The 16,141-nt window shown below is 39.6% G+C and overlaps 1 protein-coding gene across 1 annotated transcript in view; it reads left to right on the top strand.

The window, feature by feature from the left end:
- Positions 1-16,141, top strand: part of COL25A1 (collagen type XXV alpha 1 chain) — a 513,960-nt gene that overhangs the window by 398,653 nt on the left and 99,166 nt on the right. Inside the window, exons 13-14 of the mRNA XM_080655171.1 lie at positions 3,301-3,327; positions 6,641-6,685. Coding sequence (XP_080511297.1) covers positions 3,301-3,327; positions 6,641-6,685 — 72 coding nt within the window. The remainder of the gene's footprint in view (positions 1-3,300; positions 3,328-6,640; positions 6,686-16,141) is intronic.

Here is a 16,141-nt window from a genome sequence, read left to right on the forward strand (position 1 = left end):
AGAAAGCTTACTCAGGCAGCACTGTGTAGAAAGGATGGAATGAGACTAAAAGCAGAGAGGCCCCTGGGTGGATGTCACATTAGCTATGTGACAGAGAAAAGGGTTTGAACAAGAGCTTAGCAATGCTGCTGAAGAAGGATGGGCCAGAAACATATTCCTGAGTAAGTATCTGTTGGACTTGGAGCACAAGGAGTAAAGGATTACTCGGGCCTGAGCAGCACAGTTTCGGTAAAGACAATCACTAAACGGGGACTATCATATTTCTTTAACTTATGTGCTGACCATATTCTACCTAATATTTTATATAATCTTTAGAAAGGGAAAGTAGCAGAGGTGGGGTAAACAGGAAAGAAAATCAAGTACACTGTATAAATTTATTAGTTTTTTATAGGTTTTAACTTGGCATAGCTCCCCATGGTCTTTTCTGAAAGACTGTGAAAACTTCGGTGTAAAAGTTCACCTGTAGACAAGTGAAACTTTCAATGGCTCATTTGTTTTTATCATTTGAGTAAAAGTATGGCCATTATGTAGACTCTTTCAATGAAAAAGCTTGATATACTTTACAACACCCAGAACCTATATTGAAATGAGCATATTTTAAGGTTCAAATTATATTTGAACACTTCTTGAGTTAACTTAAAAATGGGTTTGTTAACCTAAGGATATTCAAAGCACATACATAAAAGCAAAGTCTGATTAGTAAAATAACTATTGAGCATGTGTGTGTGTGTTGTGTGTTTATGTTTACTCAAATGTATGTCTGTGTCTTTTATTCAACTCTGCTTTATTTCTAGTCCCCTCCTAATAACGGGTGACACTATCCTTGGCTTGCTACCATTTTTCCCGCTAATGATATCAAATGAGAAATTCAAATTTTTGGTAGCTGAGAATCTTATCCTTGGCAACATAGTTATGAATAATTCACAAGACATGTATTCGCAAATCAAAATTAATGTTATATTTTAAAAACTGCTTTTACTTTTAGAGTTCAGCAAAAATGGCAGTAGTTTTCTAACAGTAAAGAAGAACTTTATGTCTGTAGCAATTCTTTGACTTTCATTAAATACTGTGCTAAAATAAATTATACAATTAATATAATTTTATGGATTTCAAAGTTATAAGTAGTCTTTCTAAATATCTGATATAATGTGATCATCTAATAGAGACCAAATTAGAAAATACCAAATATGTTTCTAGTTAAAAAATTTGATTTAAAATGTGCCCTTAATTTTATATGACATATTTTTTCCAGGGTTATACATCAATATAATAAAATATTCAATTTTAGTGAACAATATTTTTTCAAGTGGCAAAGTTAGGTTTGTAATGGGAAACAAACCCTTTTGAATTGAACATACACATTCTCAGTCTAAACATTGAATTAATGTACTTTTTGTTATATGATTTTCTTTTTAACATCAACATTTTAAGAAGTGAAATACTCTGGAGACCCTTGGAAAAAATGGAATCATAGACAGTGATAAAACCCAAGTCTTTTCTTCACTCTCAGATCTATAACTACAGCTTTCAAATTCTGACTTTACTCAGCATTAACATTCATTTCCCAAACAATTTACCCGAGTGAGGAAATGATTAAACATGTTTATGTGCTAAGGGGAAGGAACTAGTGGGAAGCAGGAGGCTCTGATATGGATGCAGGGATAATTGATTTTCTCAAAGCCCCAAGGCAGAGGCAAGGATGGATTCCAGTGTCTCTAAGATGATTTGCCTTGTAGAGGAGGAGGGCCTCTTCTTCTGACAAAGGAAGGAGCTACACTGGATTTGAATTGTTGAGAGATATGATGTTGAGGGAATTTACACCTGATAGCCTTATTTTCTCTGTAAAATCTAAAACAGGGAGAATTTGCCCTGTCCGGGTGGCTTGGTTGGTTAGAGCATCATTAGGTACACCAAAAGGTTGCAGGTTCGATTTCTGGTCAGGGTACATACCTAGATTACGGGTTCCATCCTTCCTCGGTGGGAGTGCATAAGGGAGGCCACCAATCAATGTTTCTCTCTCACATTGATGTTTCTCTCTCGCTCTCGCTCTCACTCTCGACCAATAAAATCATGTCCTCAGGTAAGGATTTTTAAATATCAAATAAGACTTGGAGAATTTTAAATACAAGGAATGAGATGGGTAGGAAGGATTCTGACCACACAGATATGTCAGGTAACAAGCTCATTAAGAAGTTGGTTGGTTGAATAAATCTGAAAAGAATATATAAAGGTGATATTGTACATGTGCTTTCAATAATCTGAAGCTGATTATATGAGGAAATTGTTACTCTTCCTGTGAGGATTACAAAATAATTTATGAGGAACAGGTTCTTCAAATGTTCCTAAACATGGTGTACTTTTTACTAAAAATTATGTATGACCAGTTCTTCCTCTGATGACCACTCTAGTGCTTCAGTGTTTCAGATATGAATGTAAGATGCTGATTAACTGAAATGTAACACATTGAAAACAAACTAGCCATTAGTTAAGTGTAATGGAATAAAGAGCTCTTTATATGAAATGATAGATTATCTATAACTTTGTTAAAATATATTAAAATTAAAAGTATTTTTTTAAAAAATGGAAAAATTGCTTAATATTTTAATATTGAAATAGATGTAAATGGTCAGAATTCAAGCTGCATCTTTTTGTGCTCTTTTCTATCACCCCAAAGCCATGCCTTGTTCCAAATAAAGCCAACAGAATCCCAACACACTTTGTAGTTGAAAAACTGCTAAATCTCAGAACTGCCACATTTCCATTTTGTATGTAAATATTTCCATTCATCTTCCTAAATATTATATTTCTTCTTCCCCCACCTCCCTCCCTAGTATCACAGTTTATGCAACAGCTGGCAGCATCATTTGTTCCTTTTCTGGCACACACTGGTTGCCAAAATTGACCTTGTCATTCCCTCATTTGTAAACAAGTGTTTGTGCAGGTCAATTAGCCACATCTCATAAGAAGAAGAACAGAATAAAACACGTTTATTTGTAATACTGTTGAATTATGTTCTTTGCAAATCTGCTGACTGAGGTTTTGAAGATGCAGAAGTCAGAGAATATGTCCATTTACTGGGGAACTGCAGAATCAGAATCTTACTGCATGTGCTTTATGTTCTTCAAAAGAGAATAAGAGACAAGAAAGGATCTCTTATGTACTTCCAACTGAAATTTTCATTTTCCTTGATGTACAAAATATGAGCATATTTCAACACAGCTAAGAGAACCTTATAGAATAGCACTGTTTTAATTGGTCATTTAAATGGTTATAATATGTTAATTGAATTGATTTTTTTAGGGTCCTATGGGGCCTCCAGGACAAAAGGTAAAGTATAAACAACACTGTGAAAGTAAGTATGCTCCCATTGCCTAATGACTAAGCATGAGAGTGGATGGGATTAGCCACAGTAAGACACGGTGAAGTGGTCTGGTTTATGCAGTCTAAAAATAGAATCATAGAAGGTGAGCCATTAGATTTCTAATCAATCTCACTATAGAAAATCCAGAGCAGACTTTTTATGCTATCTGTCAAACTTGTAGGTTATTGAATTTTTAATTCAAATACTGATTAAATGTGACATCTTAGAATGTGAAGGATTATACGACACTGCAAATGAAATGCATGGCCTTGCTCAAACATCTGATTGCCAAATGACCATAGAACTGATCAGACCAAAGGATGTACTTGTTGCTTGGTGACTGTACTCAAGTGGCCCATGAGTGCCTTCCTTTGCTGAGGTAATCTGAAAAGTGACTTCCTGATGGTCACTTCAACATTGTGCATAGTCATCAGAATTGACCATTATATTTTAACTAGAGACCCGGTGCATGAAATTCGTGCACAGGGGGTGTGTCCCTCAGCCCAGCCTGCACCCTCTCCAATCTGGGACCCCCCGAGGGATGTCCGACTGCCCGTTTAGTCCCGATCCTACTTGGATCGGACCTAAACGGGCAGTCGGACATCCCTCTCACAATCCAGGACTGCTGGCTCCTAACTGCTTGCTTGCCTGCCTTCCTGATTGCCCCTAACTGCTTCTGCCTGCCAGCCTGATCACCCCCTAACCACTCCCCTGCCAGCCTGATTGATGCCTAACTGATCCCCTGCCAGCCTGTTTTCCCCTAACTGCCCTCCCCTGCAGGCCTGGTCACCCCTAACTGCCCTCCCCTCAGGCCTGGTCACCCCTAACTGTCCTCCCCTCAGGCCTGGTCACCCCTAACTGCCCTCCCCTCAGGCCTGGTCACCACTAACTGCCCTCCCCTTCAGGCCTGGTCCCCCCCAACTGCTCTCCCCTGCAGGCCTGTGTCCCCCCAACAGACCTTCCCTGCAGGCCCGGTCACCCCAAACTTCCCTCCTCTGCTGTCCTGGTCACCCCCAACTGCCCTCCCTTGCAGGCCTGGTCCCTCCCAACTGCCCTCCCCTGCTGGTCTGATCGCCCACAACTGCCCTCCCTTGCAGACCTGGTCCCTCCCAACTGCCCTCCCCTGCTGGCCATCTTGTGGTGGCCATCTTGTGTCCACATGGGGGCAGTCATCTTTGACCACATGGGGGCAGCCATCTTGTGTGTTGGAGTGATGGTCAATTTGCATACTATTCTTTTATTAGATGGGATTAGATAGGATAGAGGCCTGGTAAACGGGTGGGGGCTGGCTGGTTTGCCCTGAAGGGTGTCCTGGATCAGGGTGGGGGTTCCCTTGGGATGTGGGGCAGCCTGGGTGAGGGGCCTGTGGTGGTTTGCAGGGCGGCCACACACCCCGGCAACCCAAGTGGAGGCCCTGGTATCTGGGATTTATTTATCTTCTATAATTGAAACTTGTAGCCTTGAGTGGAGCCAAGCCTCCTGCTTGCTCCATGGCTGCCGCCATTTTTGTTAGGATTTATTTATCTTCTATAATTGAAACTTTGTATTCTTGAGTGGAGGCCTGGGCCTGCCACGGAAGGCGGAAAGCTTGGCTTCCTCCATTGCCGGGGAAACCCAAGCCTCCTGCTCTCTCTGTGGCCACAGCCATCTTGGTTGGGTTAATTTGCATACTCGCTTCTGATTGGCTGGTGGGTGTGGCTTGTGGGTGTAGCAGAGGTATAGTCAATTTGCATATTACTCTTTTATTAGAAGGAAGATGGAGAGGGTCTAGAATTTCTGAAATTACACCAATACTGCAGTAATAAATGTATCATAGCAGGTAGATGGCCCTTTGCCAGCAAAGTATCTCTAAGTCCCCATTGCCCATTACACCTCCCACCCCACAAGGGGGGAAAAGGGACATTTAACCTGTAGAAGACTAAAGAAAACAATTGTATCACAACAGGTGGAAAAGTGATTATCTTTGTCTTTGGAATCCATCAAAGATAGAGACTTTTTATCCCCAAGCATTGGGCATGTGGCATCTGTTGAAACATAATCCTGCAAACCAAGTAAAAGCCAATGAGTTGTGAGACAACTTGAATATAGGAACACTCTGTCCTTCGCAATAATGTCTCTATTAAGCATGGTGTGACATTGTAAAGCTACCCTAATCCACATGCAACCAGGATAAAATTACTGCCTCAGGCTTCGGGAAGTACTTTAATGACCCACTCAATAGAGTCATGGAAGCACTAAGGAACTTGCCATCTCAATTTGTTTTGTTTATAATGACTGTATTTTTAATCGACTTATTTATAGAGTAGTTTTAGGTTTATAATTACTATTTTTTTTAACTTTGCCCACTATTATTAAGAAACTTAATAGCATACATAGACTAAGAAAAAGCTGTTTTCTAGTGCTAGGCAAAGAATAAGCACATTTTCTTTAAAAATGGTTTCTCCAGAGCCTAAAAGGAAGGTGTATGGAAGGAAATGACATCACTATTTGAAAACATTTGTTAATGTTACTGTATCCAGTTCAATGTCATAGATTTTCCTCAGGTAACAGCTTGCTTATTCTCAGCTCACCCCACCTATGTCCAGCCATTGGTGTTCACCCCAGAGCACATGCACACATGTCCGAGTGCCTGCACGCATGCGCACTCACTTAATATTTTATGTACGGAAGTCATGTTCTTCCTACTCAGTGTTTAGCATTTGTAACATTTTTCCTAGTCTGCTTTGCAAGACATAGTCACACTCATGTGGCTCAATGTGTTCCCTGAAAGTCTGGGGAGAAATGTTGCAAATACAATAAATTTGAATTTTACAACATGGGTCCCTTATTTGACTAATTGTGCAACAAGTGGTTGTTATTTTAATTACCTTTTGTTTTATGGTATTTAAATTCATAAAATTCAAGAGTTGCTGCTACTGCTAGGCATTTTCCAGATGGAACTAAGCCTGTTTATTTCCTAAAAGCACCCAAATTTAGAGCCATGTGGCCTTGTGACAGCTGTGGATCTCAATTTATGATGTGACTTTCTTTAAAATCTTACTGCAGTTTGGTGGATATGGAGAAACAGCTAAATTTAACTCTATAGTTTCTGAAAAAGCTTGATGAACCTACTTACCTTGTTGAATGTTTAAACACAGAGGTTAAGAACCGAAAAACATAGCCTCCCAGATATGTTTTGGTAAGGTAAAGTTATGGCTGACATAACTAACACTATAAATTTAGAATTTAAATATTTTGTGATTGTGATTATCAATTTAATTTAATCATGTGTCTCCTTAGGGTTCTGTTGGAGCACATGGAATTCCAGGGATGAATGGGCAAAAGGTGAGTGCTATATTTTTGATCATTTGGAGATGACTAAAATTGCAAAATTATTCTACTCAGTAATGTTAGTAATAAGTTTATGTGCTTATAAAAACTCTACAAATACTTTTGAAATATAATAAAATTAATGTGCCAGTGGTCAAATTAGTTTAATTTTTGAAAATATATTAAATAGAAACTCTTAGAAATTTTTCCATTTTATTTTGATAATTTGTGTAAGGGCTGTACCTTTCTCGTAAATATATATGGAATAGGGAAACTGCTATGTTTAACACAAATTGTGATCAATATATGCACTCTAATTATTCTTGTCAGGGCCAAAGCAATATGTATTGTTTTTTATGAACAGAATTTATTCTTGCAGTGGGAATCTATTGAAATCTGAATCCAGAAGCAAGCTCTTTTTACTGATAAGCAAAATTAGGAGTAAAATAGACTTGCCAAGCTCTGGTAATACATTTCTTTTGAACTGCTAATAATGAGGGGGGCAGAAATAAAGTTAAAAAAAAACTCACAACTCTACAGAGACATATCTATGTACATGTATACTTTTATCCCTGCAACATACTTACTAGTTGGAAAAAACAAGTAGCTGTATCCCACAGCTAGGTCTGGATTCTGTTCTCCCCAGTAGTCCTGACTGGCTCGTCAATCGGGAACCTCTACAGAGACCAGGAAAGCTGCGGTGGCAGGGAATAAAGCCACTAGCTGGGCCAGTGCTTTGGAGCCAGCGAGCTGAGTTAGGGACTTGCCTGTTCCCCTCAGAAGTTTTGGATTGGCTCTGTGAAATCCTGTGATCTGTCAGTTTCTCTTCCCGGAAGATTTTACATCTATGCACTCTGGATTGAATTCTGAAATCATAAGGAACCCAATTCTTACAGACAAAATAAACCACCACGTGACCTTCTCCAGTTCATCTTTTCTTCTCTAATAAGATAAAAACAATCACAGCTTAAAATCTACTGAGTGGCTGCGAGCACGAGTCTGCCACTTATAGACAGTGTGAATTTTGGCCAAAACTTTGAATTCTCTGGCCTCCGTTCCCTCATCTGCAAAAGGAGACAATAGCAATACCTACCTAATAAGGTCAATGTGAGGATTAAATGAGTAAATAGGCATAAAGCCCTGATGTCAGTGATGTAACTATTCATCTTTTCCTTCATTTCATGTTAGTGAAATTCTGGAAATTTGATGGATCTGTGTTTGAAAAGAGGCCCTCAGTTTCCAAGTGAAATTAATGTTCTCAGCCAAGGCTTATAGTGTCTTGAAATCCCCCAACTAAACACTGCACGCTTATCAATAATGGACTGCCCATGCCATTTAGTCCCATGCATATCCATTTGTTTTACAAACCCTGGTAAAGAGAGAAGATTAACTTTCTGTCTGCAAGGTGGCAGATCAAGGAGAGGAACAAATAAAATTCAAAATTGTATTCACTGGAAGATTGATTTGAAAATTACATAACTCGGGCTATATAGAAAGTACAACATGTGGGTATAGCATAAACGTTGTTTTAAACATTGGTGAGAAAACAAACTTGTACCTGAGGTTAGTGTCTCCCTCTTTCTTCTTAGTCTCTTTTCTTTTTTCAACTTGGAGACAATCATGAAAATTTATAGAAACCTTTAACCTCAAACAAGACAACTTTAAAACTGTCACATATATGCTTATGAAGACTGCATATATTTTAGTTTTGCAAAGGAAATTTGCAATTTCCTTAGCAAGAGAAAGGAATGTGACATTTTCTTGTCCTAGTCACCACATTTAAATTATATTTCAAGGAAATAGACAGTTAATATTTGCAGTTTTATGTCTTGTTATACATCTTTGTGGCATTTTAAAGTGTTTTCTGTAAAACCCAGGAAAGCAAAATTATTTCACACTTTTATGAAGGTATCAGCAAAATGTAATTTAAAATTGTTTTTCCTACTTCATAGAACTTAAGACTTGGGGTGTAGGATTTCTGTTAATCCTAGTCATTATCTAACATTTGCAATATTTGGCATATCATCTTTAGGAAAACAAAGTGCAAAAAAATGAGTCCACTTCACTGAAACAGCGGGTCATTTAGAAGGAAAAACAAAGTTGGAAACAGAGCTCTATCCTTAGAGCACAGGAGATATGTCTTGAATCTCTAGAATTTGCTTCTCTAAGAAGACAGCTTACAATGACATAATTTTTTTTTTTTTTACAAAAAAACCACCTCAATGTCTTTAAATTGTCTTGAGAAAACATTTTTTCCACATTACAAGTTTACTTTTTCCACCGATATACTTTTAATGCATAGGAAATAGTTTTCAGACAATGGTTAAGGGAGGAAATGATTTCTGAGCCATAAGAAATATGCCAAATAAAAACCAGGAAACATAGAGGGGATACATGGTGATGGAAAAAGTAAAAAAAGAACTAGAAAATAAAATGATTTTTCTCCTATAAAAAAAGAAAGAAAAGTAAACTACATTAAGAAGATGTTTTGTTTGTTTTCTACTGGAACATTTTCCATCCATTCAAATTCACAAACTTGGTAATTGGCTTGGACGAATCAATTTGGTGGAGATATTTTTTTACTACTTTTCTTTAAATTGTGGTTACCTTGATTGCTAATCTGAGTATTTCTTATTTTTGTAATGGTCTTCCTGTTCTTCAGATCCCAGTAGGAATGAAGACTTGCATAAGCAGTAACATGGTGTAAACTCCAATCTAGCTCTTTCAGGCATCACAAATGGCTCCTGAGCACCCTTCTGTTAGTGGTGGGAGGCGGGAGGGGCAGAGGGAGGAGCATGGACTCTGCGGGCAGAGAGAGGGAATGCTTCAAGGCCCGTCCTCCTCTGGACAGGTCACGGGATGTTTCTAAGGCTCAAGTTAAAAATACAAGTGCAGAGTTGGCAGTAGTAACTAGATGATATCTCTAAAGTGAACATAATATTACTAGAGGCCCGATGCATGAAAAATTCGTGCAAGAGTAGGCCTTCCTTCTCCCAGCTGCCAGCACTGGCTTCCCTCCTGCACCCAGGACCAGGGCTTCCCTCTGGCAGCCGGCAGGCACCCGGGGCCTGGGCTGGCTTGCCTCTGGCCCTGGCTTTGTCAGGAAAGACCTCTGGAATGATTTCCAGAAGGACATTTGGTCTAATTAGCAAATTACCCTTTTATTATTATAAATAGGTGCTCAATAATGTTATCAAGTATCTGTAATAGTAGTATATTAGGGAGTTTAAGCATACCCTGGCTGGTTTTGTTCAGTGGTTAGAGTGTTGACCTATGGACCAAAGGTTTGATTCCCGGGTCTGATTCCTGGTCAAGGACATGTACCTCAGTTGCAGGTTCCCCAGCTCTGGTCAGGGCATATGTGGAGGCAACTGATCCATGAGTCTCTCTCACATTGATGTTTCTCTCTCTCTCTCCTGCCGCCCTCTTCTCTCCCTTCTGCTCTCTAGAAATCAATGGAAAAAAATATCCTCGGGTGAGGAAAAAAAAAGCATTTCAGCAAAGGAGCCCTATGCTTAGTCTCAAGTAGGTAGCAGAAGCCAGTTGACTTTATGAGAAGGAGATAATGAATATGCAAAATTACACATAAATATAATGTGTAAAATATATATAATCTCTAAATATGAAATGTTTCTCTGTCCCCTGGCACCCCACCACATGCACCATACTAGGTAGTTGGGATGTAAGTACTGCAGACATGGGAAAGAGAAAGACACATCTCGTTATCTGAAGGCTCAGCCACTGGCATGGGGTAACAACGTAGGAGCGCTGTCCTGGAGTGGGGACACTCTGTGTCTTCTGCCTCTTTTGCAGCCTTTGAAAGGCCCCTTTCCTCTCTGGGACAAGCGGCTTTATTTGTAAAATGAGAGAGGGGCTGTACTAATGTATCTCCAAGTCCCTAAGTGATGCTGTGTATCTGCGAAAAGTCACTCCTGTCTCATTCCCAATTCAACCAGCTGTGAGCATCTGCTGTTCCCAATTCTGAAAGTTGTTTCCACAATTGGGATTTGTTTCTAACAAATAGCTGAAGCAGTTAGAGCAGATTTAACACCATCCTACCTAAAAATATGAAATGTTGTCCTCTTTTTAGGATAATCATATTGGGCACAAACATTTTTGTAATTCTTATGAGTAAATCTTATTGGCAGAGTATAACTAATATTTTATTTGTACTCCATGGTTCCCTTCCCACCCCCTCTCTCTCAGAGAGAGACCACACACACACACACACAAATGTACATATGAATATTTGTAAATTAAACCTTACTTCTCAGATATACTGGAGAAGTATATGGACTTTTAAAAATGATATTTTGGGTAGACCTTTTTAAAACTGAATCATCCTTTGACAAAATAAATTGCTGTCTACAATATATATATATCAGAGCTTTTAAAATTTCAGCTCTTAATTGGTGTTATTACAACCCTATACTTTTTACTTTCCACATTTCCACATTAATTAGCATCCATAAGTAAGTCATCATGATAATAAATTATTTGAATAGCAATCAAATAATTGATTGGACTGTGCAAATGTCATAGAAGAGGAGCTCGTGTGGAAGAGATAGAATGCAGTCAAAGTCTAATTTTTGCATCACTTAGTTCACATCCTTGTCTCTTTGTTACCGTAAAAATAATATTAAAGATTTTTAAAAATTAAAAACAAGTTATTTTTGTCTAAGCAAGCTGGAATTTTTCTGAGGTCCCAGAGTCACAGGGATTGCTTCCAAAGCAAAAGAGAAATATCAGGTGATCTTGTTTTGTGTATTTTTAAGGGTTATTTTAAGACTTCAAAATAAAATATAAATTAAAAATTGCTATTAGTGTATCATCTATGAATCGGCCCCAGATAGCAATGTGATTTTGAAGTCACATTAAATTTTAATTAGTTTATAGTTATGGTATTTAAACTTCCTTTTCATCTTTTATCCATGGGTCTCACAGTTCTTTACTGACATTCATCCTCACAGCATATTTCTAATGGCATTTTTATTGTAAGCATATTTAGAGAGCAGATAAATTGAAGCTCTCAGACTTCCAAAGGTCAAGCTGTTTATTAAAGTCTATGCAGGGGACTATCCAAGGAACTCAATATTTTTTATTCTTGATTTACTTATTGCAGTCACTAACTACACTCTTTTCTTTGGCTACCTTGACTTTATCATTAAACAGTCTCAATTAAATTCCTGAAGGATTTGACTATGTTATAGTTTGGCTTGTTTTCTGGTTAGTTTAAAATTTTCCTGTAACAGAATTTACCCCATGATCTCCTACCCAATCTATTTATGACTTTTCAATTTTAGACTTTAAGTAAAGATATTTAGAGTTAAATGAAGCAATTAATTTCTGATTCCAGATTAATTAATAGTTCAAAAAAAAGTATCTTACAGCACCTTAGTTCTTTTGTAGGTTCAAGTTGAAAATTACATTATTTTTACTAATTTTTTTATCTTTTAAAGTTAGCAGTTGTGTGCAGCAGAAATCTAAAAATACGTGTTTTTTTCCTCTCATAACTAAGCATAACAATAGAATGCATTCTTCTTTTTTTAAAAAATAAATCTTTATTCAGATTATTACAATTATTTCTCCTTTTTCCACCCATAGCTCCCCTCCACCCATTTCCCACCCCACTTTCTGCCCTTACCTCCTCCCCACTGTCCTCATCCATAGGTGTATGATTTTTGTCCATTCTCTTCATGAGCCCCCCATACCCCTTTCCCCCTGAGAATTATCAGTCCACTCCCTTTCTATGCCCCTGATTCTATTATATTCACCAGATTATTCTGTTCCTCAGGTTTTTAATTCACTTGATTTTTAGGTTCGCTTGTTGATAGATATGTATTTGTTGTTCATAATTTTTCTCTTTACTTTTTTCTTCTTCCTCTTCTTTAAGAATACCTTTCAGCATTTCATATAATACTGGTTTGGTGGTGATGAACTCCTTCAGCTTTTTCTTATCTGTGAAGCTCTTTATCTGCCCTTCAATTCTGAATGATAGCTTTGCTGGGTAGAGTAATCTTGGTTGTAGGTTCTTGCTATTCATCACATTGAAAATTTCTTGCCACTCCCGTCTGGCCTGCATAGTTTCTGTTGAGAAGTCAGCTGACAGTTGTATGGGTGCTCCCTTGTAGGTAATTAACTGTTTTTCTCTTGCTGCTTTTAATATTCTCTCTTTGTCTTTTGCTCTTGGCATTTTAATTATGATGTGTCTTGGTGTGGTCCTCTTTGGATTCCTTTTGTTTGGGGTTCTGTGGGCTTCCTGGACTTGTAAGTCTATTTCTTTCACCAGGTGGGGGAAGTTTTCGGTGATTATTTCTTCAAATAGGTTTTCAGTATCTTGCTCTCTCTCTTTTTCTGGCACCCCCATAATTCTGATGTTGGTACGCTTGAAGTTGTCCCAGAGGCTCCTTACATTATCTTCAACTTTTTGGATTTTTTTTTTTTGTTTTTTGCTTTTTCGGTTGAGTGTTTTTTGCTTCTTTGTATTTCAATTCTTTGACTTGATTTTTGTGTTCCTCTTGTCTGTTTATGGGTCTCTGTATAATATTTTTTATTTCAGTCAGTGTATGTTTAATTTCTAGTTGGTCCTTTTTCATATCTCGAGGGTCTCGTTATATTTATCGGCCTTTTCTAGGATATTCTTAAAAAGTCTTATAACCGTGGTTTTGAATTCTATATCCAGTCGTTTGTTTTCCTCCATTTCTTTCGTTTGTGATCTGATTCTTTGACCCCGCATTTTCACTGATTCCCTGAGTTGGTAAGGTAGATATTTGTGCTAGGTTTCCAATATGGCCCAGTGGGTCTGCTTCCCCAGTTAACCTGAGGTGGACACTCTTGGTGCACCCCTTTGTGGACTGTGTGTACAGCCTTGTTGTAATTAAGTCTTGATTGTTGTTGGTATCACTGGGAAGAATTGACCTCCGGGCCAGTTGGCTGTAAGGATCAGCTGTGTCTATGCTGGGAGAAGTTCGGTGCTGAAGACAGCCTTATAGGATTAGACTTGCCAAATTGCAATAGCCTCTGTGCTCAGCTTGGATGGGGTGGAGTCTCAGTCTTGGCTTCCTGTCAGCCTTGCCCTTGCGCGCATGTGCACTTTCAGTTCTCCGCCTTCCCCAGCTCGAGTCTCCGCCTGAGAGTCCAGACTCCCCCCACAAGAGCGTGGGTCCCCAGGGGCTCGCCTGGAACTGGGGTTCACTGCAGTCAGAACTGGGGCTCAGTGCCGTCAGGAGCCTCTGACTCCCTTCCACTAGGGAAAGCCTGTGGCAACCTCCGCAGCCTTTGTGCGCACTGGCACGCGCGCGTGCGCACTTTCAGTCCTCCGCCTTCCCCGGCTCCCGAGTCTCCGCCCGAGAGTCCAGACTCCCCCCACAAGAGCGTGGGTCCCCAGGGGCTCGCCTGGAACTGGGGTTCACTGCAGTCAGAACTGGGGCTCAGTGCAGTCAGGATCCTCTGACTCCCTTCCACTAGGGAAAGCCTGTGGCAACCTCCGCAGCCTTTGTGCGCACTGGCCCGCGCGCGCCTTCAGACTTCTGCCTTTCCCAGCTCGAGTCTCCGCCCGAGAGTCCAGACTCCCCCCGTAAGAGCGTGGGTCCCCAGGGGTTCACCCGGAACTGGGGTTCAGTGCAGTCAGAACTGGGGTTCAGTGCGGTCGGAGGCTTCCTTCCCCCTTCCGCCAGAGAAAGACAGCCAGGCTCTCAGCCGCCCTTCCTCTCTGCGCGCACAAAGCCCCTTTGCCGTACCTCCAATTCTCTGTGAGCTTTTCTTTTTCCTTCTAGTTGTAGAATTTTCACTCAGCCAGCTTTCCTGTGGTTCTGGATGGTGTCCGTTCTGTCTTTTAGTTGTAGTTTTGAAATTGTTGTGCGAGGCAGCAGTTTAGGTGTTTACCTATGCCGCCATCTTGGTTTCTCCTAGAATGCATTCTTCTTAAAGAAACATCATTATCATCTATTATACGATATTTCATATCCTCAAATCACATCATCCCTGAGTGTGATTCACACATTCTGAGGCGTTTTTATAATACAAATTTACTCTTAAAGATAATTTTTACTCAAGTGAGACAAACAGTATTTCTATTCTTTATGTAATTAACTTAAAGTTCCTTTAGAGAGGAATATAGTTGAAAGGGGTCATTTTATGCTGGCTCGAAATAAAAAACGATAGTAAAATACTTTTAAAACCACTTTCCCCTCACTCTATCTAGGCATGTTACTATCAAACTTGACACCAGTCATCATTCTGCTAAATGAAAGTGTTGGGAGAGGGGAAAATAGAAAATGGAGGGAATGGGATAGGTGGGGTGAGGGGTATGAGAGGAAGGGAAGCTGATCACAGGCTGTTGCAAAACAAAGAAATAACCAAGCAAATGTGTCTGAAGGTATTATGACATCATCAACACCACTTGTTTTCCATTGTAAAATACACTACATATTATAGAAGGGATCACAAAAATACCGATTTACTGGATCTGATTACATTGCATACATAATTTTACAACTTTAAAAAAAACTTCCCTGACATGTGATGTGTCCATTGATTCGCTTATTGCCTTCTTCAACCACCTGTTCGGCCCTAACTGCTAAACACAAGCACCATCTGAGCACTGACATTAAAGCTCTCTCTGCCCTCGGGGAATTTCCAGCCTAGTCGGGGTGATGGACATTAAATGAACATTCTTACTAAAATCTGTTAAATTGCAGTGCTGTTAAGCACCACGGTGGAGAAGCACAGGCCAGCCTGGCCTGGAGCAAAGGGTCAAGGAAGGACCTGAAGAGGTGATTTTAGGGGAAACTTAAAAGATGTACAGCACTTGGCAATGGGAAGAGAACCTATCACTAGGCTTCAGTACTTAGACAAGACAGCTCGGTTTTTAATGCAAATTTCACAAATCAAGTGCATCACTTAGAGGTCAGATCTAATGGCACAAGAACAGCCCTGGCCAGTTTAGCTCAGTGGTTAAAGAGTCAGCTGTCATGCAATAACTTATTAGGACAATCATAACACATTAACATCTACCCAGTTCCCTCCATTTGATACCATGTTGCCCAGGGGACAGTGACCATTCCCCAATTGTGAAACAGCATCAGTGGGGCTAATTTATGAGGAATTGCATCTCTCTCAGGATTCTCTTCTCTGTCTTCTCTGCCCAGTGCCAAGAAGTAACAGTGCAGTATATAATCATTTCTAACATTTATTCAGCACTTTCTAACGAAAGGCACTGTCCTAAATGTATGCATATTCACTCACTTATGCCTCACAGCTGTCCTAGGAGGTGGGTACAGTATTATGTCTATTTTTTTAAATGAGGAACCTGAGGGGAGCACCGGAAGAACCAGTGCTTTGCCCGAGATCATCAGATATTTGTGGTAAGCTCAGCTTCAGAGCCAGGAGTTCTGCCCCAGATTTAAGAGTGAGGATTTTATGCATGCATATTAGCATAACCAATGGACACAGACACTGGGGCAGTGGGGC

This window comes from Plecotus auritus, assembly GCF_963455305.1.
Source record: "Plecotus auritus genome assembly, chromosome: 1".
Classification (NCBI taxonomy): domain Eukaryota; kingdom Metazoa; phylum Chordata; class Mammalia; order Chiroptera; family Vespertilionidae; genus Plecotus; species Plecotus auritus.